Source organism: Mustela nigripes, chromosome 1, assembly GCF_022355385.1.
Source record: "Mustela nigripes isolate SB6536 chromosome 1, MUSNIG.SB6536, whole genome shotgun sequence".
NCBI classification, from domain to species: domain Eukaryota; kingdom Metazoa; phylum Chordata; class Mammalia; order Carnivora; family Mustelidae; genus Mustela; species Mustela nigripes.
This window is the reverse complement of record NC_081557.1, coordinates 118,070,171-118,089,433: the sequence shown is the minus strand read 5'-3', so window position 1 is coordinate 118,089,433 and position 19,263 is coordinate 118,070,171. Positions and strand designations below refer to the sequence as shown.

Here is a 19,263-nt window from a genome sequence, read left to right as displayed (position 1 = left end):
CGAGCCCCGCATCGGGCTCTTTGCTCAGCGGGAGCCTGCTTCTCTCTCTCTCTCTCTGCCTGACTCTCTGCCGACTTGTGATCTCTCTCTCTGTCAAATAAATAAATAAAATCTTAAAAAAAAAAAAAAAAAGTGGCTGTTGATTTGCATTTAAAATTGTGGTTGTACCAGCCACTATGGAAAACAGTATGGAGGTTCCTCAAGAAATTAAAAGTGGAACTACTGTATGACCCAGCAGCCCCACTTCTGGATATATATCCAAAGAAAACAAAATCATCTCAGAGAGCTATCTTTACTTTCTTGATCATTGCAGCATTATTCATAATAACCAAAATATGGAAATAGCTTAAGTATCTGTCAGCAGATGAATGGATAAAGAAAATATGATATTTATCCGTATATCAATAGAATATTATTCAGCCATAGAAAACAGTAATCCTGATATTTATGACAACAAGTGTGAAACTGGAGGGCATTATGCTAAGTGAAATAAACCAGAAAGAGAAAGACAAATATTGCATGTTCCTGCTTATATGTGGAATCCTAAATACTAAAAAAACTTAGAGAAGCAGAGAGTAGAAAAGTGGTTGCTAGGGGCTGAGGGAGATAAGGAGAGGTTGGTAAAAGTTACAAACTTACAGTTATAAGATAAATAACGTCTTAGGATCAAATGTAAAGCATGGTAACTATAGTCAAAAAAACTATATTATTGTATAATTGAAATTTTCTAAGAGAGTAGAACTTAAATGTTTTCAACAGAAGGCAAGTATGTGAGAAGATGGATATGTTAATTAACTCCAGGGAGGTGTCCTTTCACAATGTATCATATCATCATTTTGAATATCTTAGTTTTTTTTTTTTTTTTTTTAAAGATTTTATTTATTTGTCAGGCATAGAGGGAGAGCGAGCGAGTGAGCACAGGCAGACAGAGAGGCAGGCAGAGGCAGAGGGAGAAGCAGGCTCCCTGCCGAGCAAGGAGCCCGATGCAGGACTCCATCCCAGGACGCTGGGATCATGACCCGAGCCGAAGACAGCCGCTTAACCAACTGAGCCACCCAGGCGTCCCAATATCTTAGTTTTATTTGCCAATTTTACCTCCGTAAAGATGAAATTTTTAAAAGATATTGCAAAGAGGGCGCCTGGGTGGCTCAGTGGGTTAAGCCGCTGCCTTCGGCTCAGGTCATGATCTCAGGGTCCTGGGATCGAGTCCCGCATCGGGCTTTCTGCTCAGCAGGGAGCCTGCTTCCCTCTCTCTCTCTCTCTCTCTGCCTGCTTCTCCATCTACTTGTGATTTCTCTCTGTCAAATAAATAAATAAAATCTTTAAAAAAAAAAAAAATAAAAAAAAAAAAAATAAAAGATATTGCAAAGAATATCTTAAAAACAAAGTTTTTAAAAGGTGAAACAGTAAAGTAATGTTTGTACTGAACAACAGCAGCTCTGGCCTAGGTCACACGTGACCTAGGTTAGTGTGATTGACACTTTAGTGGTCAGTTTAGTGTGATTGGCAGCCAAAGACTGTATAGAAGTGGATAGTGGATTATACAGCAATGCTTCTTCATACTTTCTGTATTATGAGCTCGGGGGGAAAAGTGTTATGATTTATGGGCAGATGGAAGAATAACATTGGATGAAGATGTTTTGTTAAACTGCTAAACTACATGTCTAATCTGCTTTTAAAGTCTTGGGCCCATTCGTTTGTGAATCTGGTCTTTCTGTGATCTAGAGGAAGGTAGCTTTATTCTGAGAGTTTTGGAGAACTAACATGATGTTGGGCTCCTGTGTGAGTGTCTCCATAATTACTGTAATTTGAATTATGCTAATTGATTTTGGTACCTTTTTTCCCAGCCGTAGAAGTTTTTTATAAGTCCCCTGTCAGAAAGTTGAAACTGCCAGGTGATGGAGGATGTCCCATCTGTCTGTTCCTCCCATTTAGTCAGGTTTTCCTGTTGGTGTTATCCAGAATTCAAGTGTTTCAGATGATTATAGGCTCATTTGGGAACCACAGAGTTGTTGCCCCATCTTGAGAATGGGTCACTGTAACATGAAGGTAATATACGTGGGCACCAAGCTGTAGCATCTTTATTTATGGTAAATAACAGACACTGATTTTTAAATAATGTACATATGTTGATATACTCAATATCTGAATTTTGAGCCAAGGCCTTTTTTCTAAGCAGATCCTGTTTCTTTTCTGATCCCTAGAAATATTTAGACCTTTTTTATTAGGCTTTGTTAAGTGGTATCAAAAGAAGTTATTTAATTTTTCTTCTGGAATAGGTGTGCACACTTTTTTTGTTCTTGTGTTCATTCATGAAATGTTAACTGAGCATATGCTATGTGCCAAGTACCTTGTTAGATGCTGAAAGTATGGAGATCAGCTTCAGTAAGCTTTAATTGTGTCTAGTGGTAAATACAATGTTGGAGAAGTAGATGGGGTGTGCATCCTTATTAGACTGTATTTATTTAATACCGATTTGGTAGTTAGAAGATGTTTCAAATTGCGGTAAGTTCCTTTCTCTTTCTTTTATCTCCTTTTTATGCCCTAGGCATTGTCTACACTGGACTCTATCACTCTGATGTACCCTTTCTTTTATCGGCCCATGTTTGAAGTGATGGAAGATGGCTGGCATTCTTTCCTTCCTGAGCAAGAGTTTGAACTCTACTCTTCTGCTGTGAGTAGCGTTTGAGATAACTTATGTGTAATGAGAAATAACCCATACTTTACTTGTGAAATGATCCCTTCCTTTTGACAACTAAATAAGGTGTTGTTTGCTTTTCCATGCCTGAAAGAAATTTCTGTTAGTGCTAGTACTGAAGCTTCTGCCATTCAGAGATTTGTACAATTTGTTTTCAATTCTGCAGGGATTTTTATTCTAGTGGATTTCGGCTGGATCCCAGATGTTACTTTTTTAAATTTTGCAAATGATATTGGTAAAACATTAAGATCTTCAAGAAGATAGTCCTGACCTGTTTTGAGTTCATTGTTGATTGTTTTAAGAGCTTCTCCATAGAAGCAACTTTATATGTAGTAATTGGGTTCTGAGCCATCCCCAAAAGTCTGCTGAACCTGCTGTGTGCCTAAGACAGCATTAGAGAAACATACATCAATTTTTTCCGGGGGATAATTTTTGTGTTTTTATAATTTGGGCTATTATGACCAGGTCACTAGAATTGTTAAATTCTTAACAATTTTATTCCTTTCTTCTTCCATCACACTTATGTAAATGGGCCAAGGTATGGTGGGGGTGGTGGTCAAGAAGTAAGGATCAGGGGACTATGTAACTTAAAGAATAAAGATGTACATGTCAGCAAAGTAATAAAGTAACAGAAGGTCACTTTTTTATTGTATGGGCATGTTTATGTACTTCATGGGTAACTACCTGTGTTTACACTTACATTTAGTGTTTTTATTGCATTAAGAACTGCAGAGTAAACATTCTTAAATGCATGATACTTTTTTGCTGTAATCACCTACCACTAACAGTTAGCTTAGAGGAATCCTTAATTATTTCCTAAGTGGGAAGTGGCAGTCACGTAGTGATCAGGAAGGGAGAAGTCTGGATGATTTGTTTGGGTAGCCAACACTATGTGTACGAAGGACTTACCCATGATTTATCTTGGAGTTAGGTGCCATAAGTGAACCAGTCTAAGTCTACCTTCTACAGGTCAACATTCAAATCAGTCTCCTGTTCTGTGCAGGAATCCGCTATGCTAAAAACATCCATGATGTGGTCATTTAGCCTCTGCTTGAAATCATAGTGTGGGAGAATTTGCAAAAACACAATGGTGTCCCATTTGGGGACAGCTCTAATTCTTAGCTGATCTCTGTTTTCCTGTACATAGACAGCACAGGAAATGTTTCTGATGTTACCTTGTGTCATTTAATTTATCTCATTCCTCTACTATGAACTCTTCTTCAAATTAGGAACTCTTATGTCCCCATTAAGTTTTCTTTCCTGCAGATTAAATATCAGTATTTACTTCAACTTTTTCTAATAATGGTGGCCTCAGGGCCATACACTGCCCTTGTTGCTTCTCCCAGCAGGACCTTCCGTCTTATCATTTATTCTCTTAAAATATAGTACCCATACCACTTGGTATAGATTGGAACTATTATTGATGCTTTAAAGCAGCTTAAAGTTATATTTGCTTTTTTGAGAATTAAGTTAATAATGAAATAAACTAAAATTTATACATTTTCTCATATGTGTTAGTAAGGGATCTGCCCTGTGTTTTTGTTATTGTATTTACTTACTAACTAATTTTTGTTTAGATTCAATACTTTTCCAAGTAGGCATTTTCTTTTTGGTTTAGCTAATTATTTAAGTTGTTTGTATATATGAAATTCTGGTATTTTTCTGCAAATTTTATAATCCACAGATTTAATGAGAACATCTTTAATGCGTTGTTTTTGAGGTATTTAGTTACTATTATTAGATGATGGAAATTTAAGATGAGCAAAGCATGGTTCCTTCCTTCTCCTTGTTGAAAGTCTGACAGTTATTTAATTAATCAAGTACAATGAAATAAGTGCTGACAAAAGTATCCACAAGGCATAGGGAAAATGACATTAGATTTGTGTTACTGAAAATCAATTCTGTTGCAAAATGCTAAGAAACTGCTTGAAAAAGCTATTGTAAAAATACACAGAAGATGGTTGGATATAGTGTAGAAAGATTCAGAAAGTAGAATTAAAAGGCATTGGTGAGCCACTCACTGGAGGTGAAAGGTAAAACAGGCAGTAGCATCTAGGATGCTACCATTGAGAAGAGAAAAACAGAAAGAGAAATGTGTTTAAAGGGAATGAGGTAAGTTCATTTTGGGGGATGGCAGTTCAAAGAGCCTGTATGGTACATCATTGAATATATAGAAGAGAAAGTCTGAAGCTTACTTGAGAGGTCCTTGTTAAAAATGAAAAACTGAGGGTAATCAGCAAATACTCTTTGGAAACCATGAGGAGAGACTGAGAATGCCTAAGGAAAGCATCTAAAGTAAAAAGGATGACAAGGATTGAACCATTTAAGAAATGAATGGAGGAAAACCCAAGGGACGAGTGAGTTTCAAGTAGGAGAGAGTCAGCAGTATGCAAAACTTCTTAGTCATTTTTTGTTGTCTCTTTCCTGGTCTAGAGCATAAGCTGCTAGATATAAACTTTACAAGGGCTGGAACCGTTATCATTCTGGTTTCCTATTGTATTGCTAGCACATGATAGGCAAAGGGTAAATATTAGTCGAGTGAATGAATGTAGGTGTGAATTTATTCAGGATGGGTCAAAAGGGTAGTAAAGCCTTCTGTATATTGTTAGAAGTCCTCTGCCAGGTTACTCTCTTTGAGTAAGGGGTTTTTGTTGTTGTTGTTGTTTCCATCTGAAAACTTTTTAATTAAAATATTAGCCAGTCCCTACTTCATTATTATGTCTAAGAGAAATGTGTGGTATTGACAGTACTAAAACTAGCTATCAGGATATCTTGTGGTGCATCCCAGATATGTTACTGGCAGCTTGACTTTTTGGGACTTAGTTTCCATGTCTACAAAATGAAAATGTTGAACAGAAATGATCTCTAGAGTTTCTCCTACTTGAAGCATGCTTTTATTCTAGGATATCATGAAAGATTATTTCAGGTACTTTGTTGAAATAGTCATACATGATATATCTGTACTCCCTCAATCTATTTGAAATTATATATAAAAAAGGTAATAAGATTCCGCTTATGATCGAATAACTCCTCTATCTGAGAAGACCTCCTACAGAGATCAGTGACAAACTATAAATGAAACACAAAAAAACCTGCCACCTGAAAGCTCTGGTAATTGAGCAGAAAGCAGCGTATTTTGGAGGGGTCAAAATGCAGAGAAAGTGAATGACAGAATGAAATTCCTATTTGGGGAACTTTGTCTTGAGGTCAGCATAGTTGTGGCATTGATAACATGGAACAGCTAACATTCCCATAGAAAGCCCACTTTCCGTCTAGTAGGAGGAACCAGGTGAATGGCTTGGGGCATCAGAGAGCTAAAGAAGAAGAACCTTGGTTCTGTGGTATACAACCTTGAACCTGTGGCTGATTGTGAATGATGTGTGCTTGGAGCATACTAAGATCCGTCAGAACCAAGAGCTGAGCTGCCTTGGTTCAGCTGAAGTCTGAACCACAGGTGTTAATGGAATTTGCAATTCAAAGCTAACAAAGTTAATTGCCTACTAAAACAAAAAACATTAAGTCTCTTCAAAGGACTATAATGGGACGCCTGGGTAGCTCAGTGGGTTAAGCCGCTGCCTTCGGCTCAGGTCATGATCTCAGTGTCCTGGGATAGAGTCCTGAGTCGGGCTCTCTGCTCAGCAGGGGGCCTGCTTCCCTTCCTCTCTCTCTGCCTGCCTCTCTGCCTACTTGTAATCTCTCTCTGTCAAATAAATAAAATCTTAAAAAACAAAAACAAAATCAAAAAAACCAAATGACTATAATGGAATGCAGAGTTTCCACAACACAACATTTGCAGGATACAATCTAAAATAAAGCTAAAATATTGTGACCCATTCTGAAGGAAAAAGTTGGCAGTACCAACCCCAAGATGACTCACTCAAATGTTTAAAGTATCACACAAGAACTTTTTTTAAAAGATTTTATTTTTTTGATACAGTGTGTGCAAGGGAGCGCTGGGTGGGGCTGGATGTGGAGAGCAGAGGGAGAGGGAGAAGCCGAAGCAGAAATCCCCACTCAGCAGGGAGCCCAACATCAGGGCTTGATCCCAGGACACTAGGATCATGACCTGATCCGAAGGCAGATGACCGACTGACTGAGCCACCCAGGTGCCCATCACAGAAGGACTTTAAAGCAGTTCTTAAAACTGTCCAATTTCTCATAAAGGAAAATATGCTTAAAAACAAAACAAAACAAAACAAAAAGTTAGGAAATACCAATAGAGAGATAGAAAATATAAAAAGAATCGAATGGAACTTTTAGAACTTTGTGAAAATTATATCTGAAATTAAAAATTCATTGAATGAGCTAAAAGCAGAAGAGATGACAAAAAACAGAACCAATGAATTTGGAATTAGAGCAATAGAACTTACTTTGTAGAAAGAAGAGGGAGGGGATAAGTTTTAGTAAAAAAGCAGAGTCTCAGGGACCTGTGTAACAGTATCAGAATGTCTAACATACATGTAATTGGAGAACCAGAAGGAGAGAGTAGAGAGAATAAGGTAGAAAATATATTTTAAAAAAATTATGTTCAAAAATTTTCCGAATTTGAGGATTGCTATAAATTCAAAAAGTTCTGCAAGCCACAGACAGGATAAATGCACAGAAAACATACATAAGCACTTCCTAGTCAACCTGTCAAAGAGAAATAATAAGGAGTTCTTGAAAGCTGCCAGTTAAAATTGAAACATTACATACACAGAGACAACAATCAAATGAGTGTGGACTGTTCATCAGAAATCATGAACCAGAAGAGAAAACTATAAAGTGCTGAAAGAAACAAAACCTGCCAACCTTGAGTTTTGTATATGGTGAAAATATCTTTCAAGAAGGAAGGTGAGACAACATTTTCAGATAAAAGGAAACTAAGATTTATTGCCAAGAGGCCTGTAGGGAAGTAATACAAGGGAAACTTGAATATTTAGAATTATTGAAGAATATTGCAAATGCTAAATACCTAGGTAAATATAACAGGCTATTTTTTAAATTTTTTTAAAAATATACATGACTATTTAAAGATTATAGCATTGCCTTTGTGGTGTTTATAGTGTATGTAGACATATATGGAAACTATAATGTTAAAGGTGATGACTGGGTGTGCGGTGGCTGATTGGATAAATATACTTTTACAGTTACATTGTTTGTTGTAAGAATCTGTCATGTGCATTGTAGGATGTTTGGCAGCATCTTTGGCACCACCAGATGCCAATAGAATACTCCTCCCCCTGCCTGTGGTTGTCTCTACACGTTGACAAAAGTTACCTCTATGCAAAATCACCCCTGGTTGAGAACCATTATCCTAGAGCAATTACTTTTTTAAAAATGGGAAGAGCTATAATTTAAAATTTAATACAAATATTAAAATGCAATTCTAAAAAAATAAATAATCTAATAGTACTAGTGGGAAAGAAAAAAACAACAATAAAAACCGAAGGGACAAACAAAATAAATGTTAGGAATACCCAGAATATTTATATATAAATTAAACAAAATACTTTTACTAACCTAGGAGTCAAGAAATGAAATCATAAAGAAGATTAGAAAATATTTTGAACTGAATGATAATAAAAATGCAACATAAAATATGTGGAATACAGCTAAAGCAATATTTAAAGAGAAACTTAGAGCTTTAAAATGCTTAGATTGAAAAAGGAGAAAAGGTCTAAAATCACCAACGTAAGCTATGGAGAAAAAAGAGCAAAGTAACTGGAAGGAATGAAATAATAAAAAGAAGAGTATAAATCAATGAAATACTTAGAACTCATAAACAAGTTTAGCAAGGTTGATCAATGTTTATATACCAAAACTAATTGTATTGGCAACAAGCAATCTGAAAATGAATAAAATAGTTAGGAATAAATTTAACAAAAGAAGTACAGATTCTTTACACTGAAAAACACAAAACATTCCAGAGAGAAGTTAAAGGATTTCTAAATAAATGGAGAGATATACCATGTTTGTGGATTAGAAGACAGTATGGTTAAGATCACTAGTGGGCTGAGGTACATAGCGGACCACAAAGTAAATATTTTAGGCTTTGTGGGTCATGCAGTCTCTGTTACAACTACATCACTCTGCTGTTGTAGCATGAAAACAGCAATAGATAACACATCAGTGAATTGGTAGTGCTAGGTTCCAAAAAATCTTTACTTACAAAAATGGGCAGTAGGCTGGATTTGGCTTGTAGACTATTATTTGCTGACCTCTCATTAAGATGACAATTGTCTCTGGGGCACCTGGGTGGCTCAGTCAATTAAGCATCTGCCTTCAGCTCAAGTCATGTTCACAGGGTTCTGGGATCAAGCACCAGGTCTCACTCTTTGCGCAATGGGAGCCTGCTTCTCCCTCTCCCTCCCTCTGCTGCTCCCTCCTGCTTGTGCTCTCTTTCTCTGTCAAATACACAAGTAAAAATTTTTTAAAAAGATGACTGTTGCCTCCAAATATATAGATTCAGTGAAAAGCCTATCAATTCCAATAGCTGTTTTATTTTGGGGTTGGTACTGACAGAACTATCTGAAAATATGTATATGGATTGCAAAGTTACTAGAATAGCCAAAACACCTTTAAGAAAATAAACGGTTTACTTTCATTGATTTTATTTTAGTTATTTATTTATTTTTAAAGATTTTATTTATTTATTTGACAGACAGAGATCACAAGTAGGCAGAGAGAGAGGAAGGGAGCAGGCTCCCTGCCAAGCAGAGAGCCCGATGCGGGGTTCCATCCCAGGACCCTAGGACCCTGAGACCATGACCTGAGCCGAAGGCAGAGGCTTTAACCCACTGAGCCACCCAGGCGCCCCTTTTCCTTGATTTTTGTTTTCAAGATTTTATTTATTTATTTGTCAGAGAGAGAGAGCGAGAGTGAGCACATGCAGACAGAGTGGTAGGCAGAGACAGAGAAAGAAGCAGGGTCTCGATCCCAGGACGCTGGGATCATGACCTGAGCCGAAGGCAGCCGATTAACCAACTGAGCCACCCAGGCGTCCCAACCTTTTCCTTGATTTTAAAAACTTAATATAAAGCTTCAGTAATCAAGAGAATGTGATAGGGTAGACCAGGAGGAGTCAAGATGGCAGAGAAGTAGCAGGCTGAGACTACTTCAGCTAGCCGGAGATCAGCTAGATAGCTTATCTAAAGATTGCAAACACCTGAAAATCCATCGGCAGATCGAAGAGAAGAACAACAGCAATTCTGGAAACAGAAAAACAACCACTTTCTGAAAGGTAGGACCGGCGGAGAAGTGAATCCAAAGTGACGGGAAGATAGACCCCGGGGGGGGGGGGGGGGCTCCCGGCGAGTGGCGGAGCAACGGTGCACAAAATCAGGACTTTTAAAAGTCTGTTCCGCTGAGGGACATCGCTCCAGAGGCTAAACCGGGGCAAAGCCCACACGGGGTCAGCGTGGCCTCAGGTCCCGCAGGGTCACAGAAGGATCGGGGGTGTCTGAGTGTCGCAGAGCTTGCGGGTATTGGAACGGGAAAGCCGGCTACAGAGACAGAGCCGACAGTAAGCTCACAGCTCGGTGTTACCTTGAACCGGTTGCAGGCTCAGTGAGCTCAGAGAGCGGCCGGAGGTCAGGCAGACGGGAGTAACTGGGCGCTGTTCTCTGAGGGCGCACTGAGGAGTGCGGCCCTGGGCTCTCGGCTCCTCCAGGCCGGAGACCAGGAGGCCGCCATTTGTATTCCCATCCTCCGGAACTCTACGGAAAGCGCTCAGGGAACAAAAGCTCCTGAAAGCGGATTACTCACCCCGGCCGGCCCCGGTTAAGGGCGGTGTAATTCCGCCTGGGGCAGACACTTGAGAATCACTACAACAGGCCCCTCCCCCAGAAGATCAACAAGAAATCCAGCCGAGACCAAGTTCACCTACCAAGGAGTGCGGTTTCAATACCAAGGAGAGCAGCAGAATTCCAGAGGAGGAGAAAGCCAAGCACGGAACTCATGGCTTTTTCCCTGTGATTTTTTTTAGTCTTGCAGTTAATTTAATTTGTTTCTTTTTCATTTTTTGTTTTTTTTTCTCGCCTTCGGGTAAATTTTTTTTAAACTATTACCTTTTTCTTTTTTAACGATTTTTTACTAGTTTATCTAATATATATATTTTTTCTTTTTTATATTTTTCTTAGGTGTTTTCTTTTTTTTAAATTCTTCTCTTTTTTTTCTTTTTTCTTTTTTTTTTCTTTCTTCCTTTTTGAACCTCTTTTTATACCCTTTCACCCCACTCACGATTTTGGATCTCTTCTAATTTGGTTAAAGCATATTTTCCTGGGGTTGTTGCCACCCTTTTAGTATTTTACTTGCCCCTTCATATACTCTTATCTGGACAAAATGACAAGACGGAAAAATTCAACACAAAAAAAAGAACAAGAGGCAGTACCGAAGGCTAGGGACCTAATCAATACAGACATTGGTAATATGTCAGATCTAGAGTTCAGAATGACAATTCTCAAGGTTCTAGCCAGGCTCGAAAAAGGCATGGAAGATATTAGAGAAACCCTCTCGAGAGATATAAAAGCCCTTTCTGGAGAAATAAAAGAACTAAAATCTAATCAAGTTGAAATCAAAAAAGCTATTAATGAGGTGCAATCAAAAATGGAGGCTCTCACTGCTTGGATAAATGAGGCAGAAGAAAGAATTAGTGATATAGAAGACCAAATGACAGAGAATAAAGAAGCTGAGCAAAGGAGGGACAAACAGCTACTGGACCACGAGGGGAGAATTCAAGAGATAAATGACACCATAAGACGAAACAACATTAGAATAATTGGGATTCCAGAAGAAGAAAAAAGAGAGAGGGGAGCAGAAGGTATACTGGAGAGAATTATTGGGGAGAATTTCCCCAATATGGCAAAGGGAACGAACATCAAAATTCAGGAGGTTCAGAGAACGCCCCTCAAAATCAATAAGAATAGGCCCACACCCCGTCACCTAATAGTAAAATTTACAAGTCTCAGTGACAAAGAGAAAATCCTGAAAGCAGCCCGGGAAAAGAAGTCTGTAACATACAATGGTAAAAATATTAGATTGGCAGTTGACTTATCCACAGAGACCTGGCAGGCCAGAAAGAGCTGGCATGATATTTTCAGAGCACTAAACGAGAAAAACATGCAGCCAAGAATACTATATCCAGCTAGGCTATCATTGAAAATAGAAGGAGAGATTAAAAGCTTCCAGGACAAACAAAAACTGAAAGAATTTGCAAACACCAAACCAGCCCTACAGGAAATCTTGAAAGGGGTCCTCTAAGCAAAGAGAGAGCCTACAAGTGGTAGATCAGAAAGGAACAGAGACCATATACAGTAATAGTCACCTTACAGGCAATATAATGGCCCTAAATTCATATCTCTCAATAGTTATCCTGAATGTGAATGGGCTAAATGCCCCTGTCAAAAGACACAGGGTATCAGAATGGATAAAAAAACAAAACCCATCTATATGTTGCCTCCAAGAAACTCATTTTAAGCCCGAAGACACCTCCAGATTTAAAGTGAGGGGGTGGAAAAGAATTTACCATGCGAATGGACATCAGAAGAAAGCAGGAGTGGCAATCCTTATATCAGATCAATTAGATTTTAAGCCAAAGACTATAATAAGAGATGAGGAAGGACACTATATCATACTCAAAGGGTCTGTCCAACAAGAAGATTTAACAATTTTAAATATCTATGCCCCCAATGTGGGAGCAGCCAACTATATAAACCAATTAATAACAAAATCAAAGAAACACATCAACAATAATACAATGATAGTAGGGGACTTTAACACTCCCCTCACTGAAATGGACAGGTCATCCAAGCAAAAGATCAGCAAGGAAATAAAGGCCTTAAATGACACACTGGACCAGATGGACATCACAGATATATTCAGAATATTTCATCCCAAAGCAACAGAATACACATTCTTCTCTAGTGCACATGGAACATTCTCCAGAATAGATCACATCCTCGGTCCTAAATCAGGACTCAACCGGTATCAAAAGATTGGGATCATTCCCTGCATATTTTCAGACCACAATGCTCTAAAGCTAGAACTCAACCACAAAAGGAAGTTTGGAAAGAACCCAAATACATGGAGACTAAACAGTATCCTTCTAAAGAATGAATGGGTCAACCGGGAAATTAAAGAAGAATTGAAAAAAATCATGGAAACAAATGATAATGAAAACACAACGGTTCAAAATCTGTGGGACACAACAAAGGCAGTCCTGAGAGGAAAATATATAGCGGTACAAGCCTTTCTCAAGAAACAAGAAAGGTCTCAGGTACACAACCTAACCCTACACCTAAAGGAGCTGGAGAAAGAACAAGAAAGAAACCCTAAGCCCAGCAGGAGAAGAGAAATCATAAAGATCAGAGCAGAAATCAATGAAATAGAAACCAAAAAAACAATAGAACAAATCAACGAAAGTAGGAGCTGGTTCTTTGAAAGAATTAATAAAATTGATAAACCCCTGGCCCGACTTATCAAAAAGAAAAGAGAAAGGACCCAAATAAATAAAATCATGAATGAAAGAGGAGAGATCACAGCTAACACCAAAGAAATACAAACTATTATAAGAACGTACTATGAGCAACTCTACGGCAATAAATTTGACAATCTGGAAGAAATGAATGCATTCCTAGAAACATATAAACTACCACAACTGAACCAGGAAGAAATAGAAAGCCTGAACAGACCCATAACCAGTAAGGAGATTGAAACAGTCATTAAAAATCTCCAAACAAACAAAAGCCCAGGGCCAGACGGTTTCCCGGGGGAATTCTACCAAACATTTAAAGAAAAACTAATTCCTATTCTCCTAAAACTGTTCCAAAAAATAGAAATGGAAGGAAAACTTTCAAACTCATTTTATGAGGCCAGCATCACCTTGATCCCAAAACCAGACAAGGATCCCACCAAAAAAGAGAGCTATAGACCGATATCCTTGATGAACACAGATGCGAAAATACTCAACAAAATACTAGCCAATAGGATTCAACAGTACATTAAAAAGATTATTCACCACGACCAAGTGGGATTTATTCCAGGGCTGCAAGGTTGGTTCAACATCCGCAAATCCGTCAATGTGATACAACACATCAATAAAAGAAAGAACAAGAACCATATGATACTCTCAATAGATGCTGAAAAAGCATTTGACAGCATCCCTTCCTGATCTAAACTCTTCAAAGTGTAGGGATAGAGGGCACATACCTCAATATCATCAAAGCCATCTATGAAAAACCCACCACAAATATCATTCTCAATGGAGAAAAACTGAAAGCTTTTCCTCTAAGGTCAGGAACACGGCAGGGATGTCCATTATCACCACTGCTATTCAACATAGTACTAGAGGTCCTAGCCTCAGCAATCAGACAACAAAAGGAAATTAAAGGCATCCAAATCAGCAAAGAAGAAGTCAAATTATCACTCTTCGCAGATGATATGATACTATATGTGGAAAACCCAAAAGACTTCACTCCAAAACTGCTAGAACTTGTACAGGAATTCAGTAAAGTGTCAGGATATAAAATCAATGCACAGAAATCAGTTGCATTTCTCTACACCAACAGCAAGACAGAAGAAAGGGAAATTAAGGAGTCAATCCCATTTACAATTGCACCCAAAACCATAAGATACCTAGGAATAAACCTAACCAAAGAGACACAGAATCTATACTCAGAAAACTCTAAAGTACTCATGAAAGAAATTGAGGAAGACACAAAGAAATGGAAAAATGTTCCATGCTCCTGGATTGGAAGAATAAATATTGTGAAAATGTCTATGCTACCTAAAGCAATCTACACATTTAATGCAATTCCTATCAAAGTACCATCCATCTTTTTCAAAGAAATGGAACAAATAATGCTAAAATTTATATGGAACCAGAAAAGGCCTCGAATAGCCAAAGGGATATTGAAAAAGAAAGCCAACGTTGGTGGCATCACAATTCCGGACTTCAAGCTCTATTACAAAGCTGTCATCATCAAGACAGCATGGTACTGGCACAAAAATAGACACATAGATCAATGGAACAGAATAGAGAGCCCAGAAATAGACCCTCAACTCTACGGTCAACTCATCTTTGACAAAGCAGGAAAGAATGTCCAATGGAAAAAGGACAGCCTCTTCAATAAATGGTGCTGGGAAAATTGGACAGCCACATGCAGAAAAATGAAATTGGACCATTTCCTTACACCACACACAAAAATAGACTCAAAATGGATGAAGGACCTCAATGTGCAAAAGGAATCCATCAAAATCCTTGAGGAGACCACAGGCAGCAACCTCTTCGACCTCAGCCGCCCCAACATCTTCTTAGGAACAACACCAAAGGCAAGGGAAGCAAGGGCAAAAATGAACTATTGGGATTTCATCAAGATCAAAAGCTTTTGCACAGCAAAGGAAAGAGTTAACAAAATCAAAAGACAACTGACAGAATGGGAGAAGGTATTTGCAAACGACATATCAGATAAAGGACTAGTGTCCAGAATCTATAAAGAACTTAGCAAACTCAACACCCAAAGAACAAATAATCCAATCAAGAAATGGGCAGAGGACATGAACAGACATTTCTGCAAAGAAGACATCCAGATGGCGAACAGACACATGAAAAAGTGCTCCATATCACTCGGCATCAGGGAAATACAAATCAAAACCACAATGCGATATCACCTCACACCAGTCAGAATGGCTAAAATAAACAAGTCAGGAAATGACAGATGCTGGCGAGGATGCGGAGAAAGGGGAACCCCCTTACACTGTTGGTGGGAATGCAAGCTGGTGCAACCTCTCTGGAAAACAGCATGGAGGTTCCTCAAAATGTTGAAAATAGAACTGCCCTATGACCCAGCAATTGCACTACTGGGAATTTACCCTAAAGATACAAACGTAGTGATCCAAAGGGGCACGTGCACCCAAATGTTTATAGCAGCAATGTCCACAATAGCCAAACTATGGAAAGAACCTAGATGTCCATCAACAGATGAATGGATCAAGAAGATGTGGTATATATACACAATGGAATACTATGCAGCCATCAAAAGAAATGAAATCTTGCCATTTGCGACAACATGGATGGAACTAGAGCGTATCATGCTTAGCGAAATACGTCAAGCGGAGAAAGACAACTATCATATGATCTCCCTGATATGAGGAAGTGGTGATGCAACATGGGGGCTTAAGTGGGTACGAGAAGAATAAATGAAACAAGATGGGATTGGGAGGGAGACAAACCATAAGTGACTCTTAATCTCAAAAAACAAACTGAGGGTTGCTGGGGGGAGGGGGTTTGGGAGAAGGGGGTGGGATTATGGACACTGGGGAGGGTATGTGCTTTGGTGAGTGCTGTGAAGTGTGTAAACCTGGTGATTCACAGACCTGTACCCCTGGGGATAAAAATATATGTTTATAAAAAATAAAAAATTTTAAAAAAGAGAGAGAATGTGATAGGGTATAAAGAAGACCTATACATGGATGAAATAACAGCTAAAACTATAAAACTTCTTGAAGACAGCATAGGAGAAAACCTTTATGACCTTGGATTAGGCAAAGATTTTTTAGATAAACACCTATAGTGACTGAAAGCAGATTAGTGATTTCCTAATTTGGGATGTGGAGGGGAAGATACAAATTGTAAAAAATACACATGGGATTTTGTGGGAGATGATTGAAATGTTGTTATCTTGATTGTGGTGGTAGTTTCATGGGTGTATACGACTATTAAGACTCATGAAACCACACATTCTAACTGGATCTAGTTTATTTTTCATACAAATAATCTCAAAGTTGATTAAAAAGAAAAAACTTAATGTAAGGTTTAAGTACCTGATGAGAAACAAAATTAATGATCTGGAATATAGATCTGAAGTAATTGCTCGGAGTACAGAGCAGAGAAACAAGAAAGTTGGGGGAAGTGATAGAGAAGTTAGATACATGCATGGATGATAAAGGGGAAAGAGCCAGCATTTATTAAATGGGAGTTCAGGAGGAAGATAATAGAGAAAATGGAAGAGAGGCACTATTAAAATGGGTTATGGTCCAGAGTTCTCCAGAATCAATGAAAGTCACAAGCTCAAAAGTATCCTGGTAAACACCATGCAAGACAATAAAAAAGAATCTTTACTAAATGTGTTGTAGTATAGATATAAATAGTAAGGCAAAGGGAATATCACAAAATTAGAGAGGAAAGACAAATTACACAAATGGTGTAATAAAATGAAAATAGAAAAAAACAGTAGGCTAGAACTAATCATCTATGCTTGATAAAAGCTCTTATCAGAAATACAGTTGAAGGTTATTTACATAATCTGATAAGTGCTATCTGATAAATCTAATAAAGCTACCCAAAATAAGAACATAAAAAGAGCAAATTTTTTATTATTCACTTTAAGTTCAAGAGTGAGACAAGATGCCTACCAGCCACTACTCCTTGCTTGTTCAGTAAGACAAGAAGGAAAAATAAGAGGTATAAGGCTTGGAATGAAAGAAGCAAGACTGTCATTGTTGCTTATATGCTTGTGTACACAGGAAGCTGAAAGATTCTTGGCGACTGTAATAAGCATTTCTCTCCATCAACCACAACTTTGTAAACATATAACTAAAATGCAACAACAACAAAAAAAGGTTTCTAGGAATATACTAAAGAAAATTATGCAGGGCTTTTATTGAGAGAATTATACAACTTTATTGAAAAAATTAAGAAAGCTTTAAAAAGGTGAGAGACACTATGCTCGTGGACAAGGAGATTGAATATTTTAAAGATGTAATTGTCTTCAAATGAATCCATAGGGTCAGTGCGTCTAATTAAAACTGCAATGGCTTTTAACATGAAATTTCATAAAAGTCGCACAGAGGAGCAGAGAACTCAGAGGAGCCCAGGTAGTCTTGGAGAGGGGAAAATAAAAGGGAGGAAGAGACTTAGCCTACTAAATATCAAGTCTATTCTAAAAGCTATGGGACTTACTGCAAATACACCAGTGGGACAGAATAGAGAGCCCTAGGTATGTAAACTTAATATATGCCAGAAAGTGGTGTTGCGGGTCAGTGGATGATCATACCGTTTTCCAGAGTAGGAAATCAATAAGTAATGCCTAATCTTGAAAATCAAGAAGTAACAATGTAATCATATTATTTAGAAATTTGGAGGTAAACTCCAGAATTAAAGCTAAAAGAGTTGAAAATGATTGCCTCTGGGGAAAGGGGGAATTATGAGATGGAGGTGCAGGACAACAGGTAAATTCCTTTTGTTAAATAATAAATCTTTTGGAAACTGTCTTTAAAATTGGTTAAGAGAATAACTTAAAAGTGAAAATGGTTTAATTTAAAAATATAATGTATCATGTAAAAAGTTGTTGTTGTTTTTTTAATCTCTTTCTCTACAGTATGTTGAACATCGTTCTATTTTATCTTCTTGGTACTGCAACCCATGGCCAGTATGTTAGGCCACCTCTGATTTATCGAAATATATCAAAATTTACGTAAACAACTTCTTACAGTCTTCAAGTGTTTTTTATTTTTAATATTCGAAATAAGTTGTCATTGGATAACTTTATATGGTATACTTTTAGTACTTAGTGTAGTGAGTTAGAAATGAGTTCATCGATTCCTATGTATAACTTTTTTTTTAAGTATTAAGTCATTATTGTCTTAAAGATATTACCGATCTTTCTACATTTTCCTTTTTTAATTTTATTTATTTATTTTTTTAAAAGATTTTATTTATTTATTTGACAGAGATCACAAGTAGGCAGAGAGGCAGGCAGAGAGAGAGGAAGGGAAGCAAGCTCCCTGCCGAGCAGAGAGCCTGATGTGGGGCTACATTCCAGGACCCTGGGATCATGACCGGAGCCACCCAGGCGCCCCTCCTTTTTTTAAATAATAGAAAAGAACAGGAGATTTGATGTACATAGTAGCTCTGTTCTCATCTGTTCTGGTTAAGCATTATCTAGAGTATTACAGTCTTCCTGTTGCTATACTGAAGAGTACCAAAAATAAAATAAAATAAATGGTACCCAAAAAGGATGAATGGGATGATGTCAGCTAATAGGATGCCATGTGAAATAGGAACATGCGCTGAAATCATAGTAAAAACAGTAGAGGAAGTGACAGAAGCCTCATTTTGCTCAATAAAAGGAAGCACTTTCTAGGAACAGAGGATCCCTAGCATAGCAGGAAGCTGATTCTGAAGAATAGAACTCCTTCAAGTATCGGTTAGGTATCCTTACATTAAATTCCTGAGAGATGGCTTCTTCATTGTGTGGAAGTTGATCTCTAAGGTCCTTTAAAATTTTCAGATTATTTTGTGACATTGAGATACTTGCTTAGCTTTGAAGTATTTTGTGTTTTTCAGACCAGTGAATGGAGGTTAAGCTATGTCAATAAGGAATTTGCTGTCTGCCCTTCTTACCCGCCAATTGTCATAGTTCCCAAATCCATTGATGATGAAGCTCTTCGAAAGGTAGCTGCTTTTCGACATGGAGGACGCTTCCCAGTACTCAGCTATTACCATAAAAAAAATGGAATGGTAAGTGTATGGTACTGCTCCTTGATCCACTGAAAGCCTTAGTTTGCAGATCTTTTCTTAGAAATAC

At 37.9% G+C, this 19,263-nt stretch overlaps 1 protein-coding gene across 2 annotated transcripts in view; it reads left to right on the top strand.

Moving 5' to 3' along the window:
- The window catches only part of MTMR9 (myotubularin related protein 9), a 64,518-nt gene that overhangs the window by 16,213 nt on the left and 29,042 nt on the right, over positions 1-19,263 (top strand). For both annotated transcript variants that reach the window (XM_059372174.1, XM_059372176.1), the window contains 2 exons: positions 2,549-2,674; positions 19,023-19,196. In XM_059372174.1, coding sequence (XP_059228157.1) covers positions 2,549-2,674; positions 19,023-19,196 — 300 coding nt within the window. The remainder of the gene's footprint in view (positions 1-2,548; positions 2,675-19,022; positions 19,197-19,263) is intronic.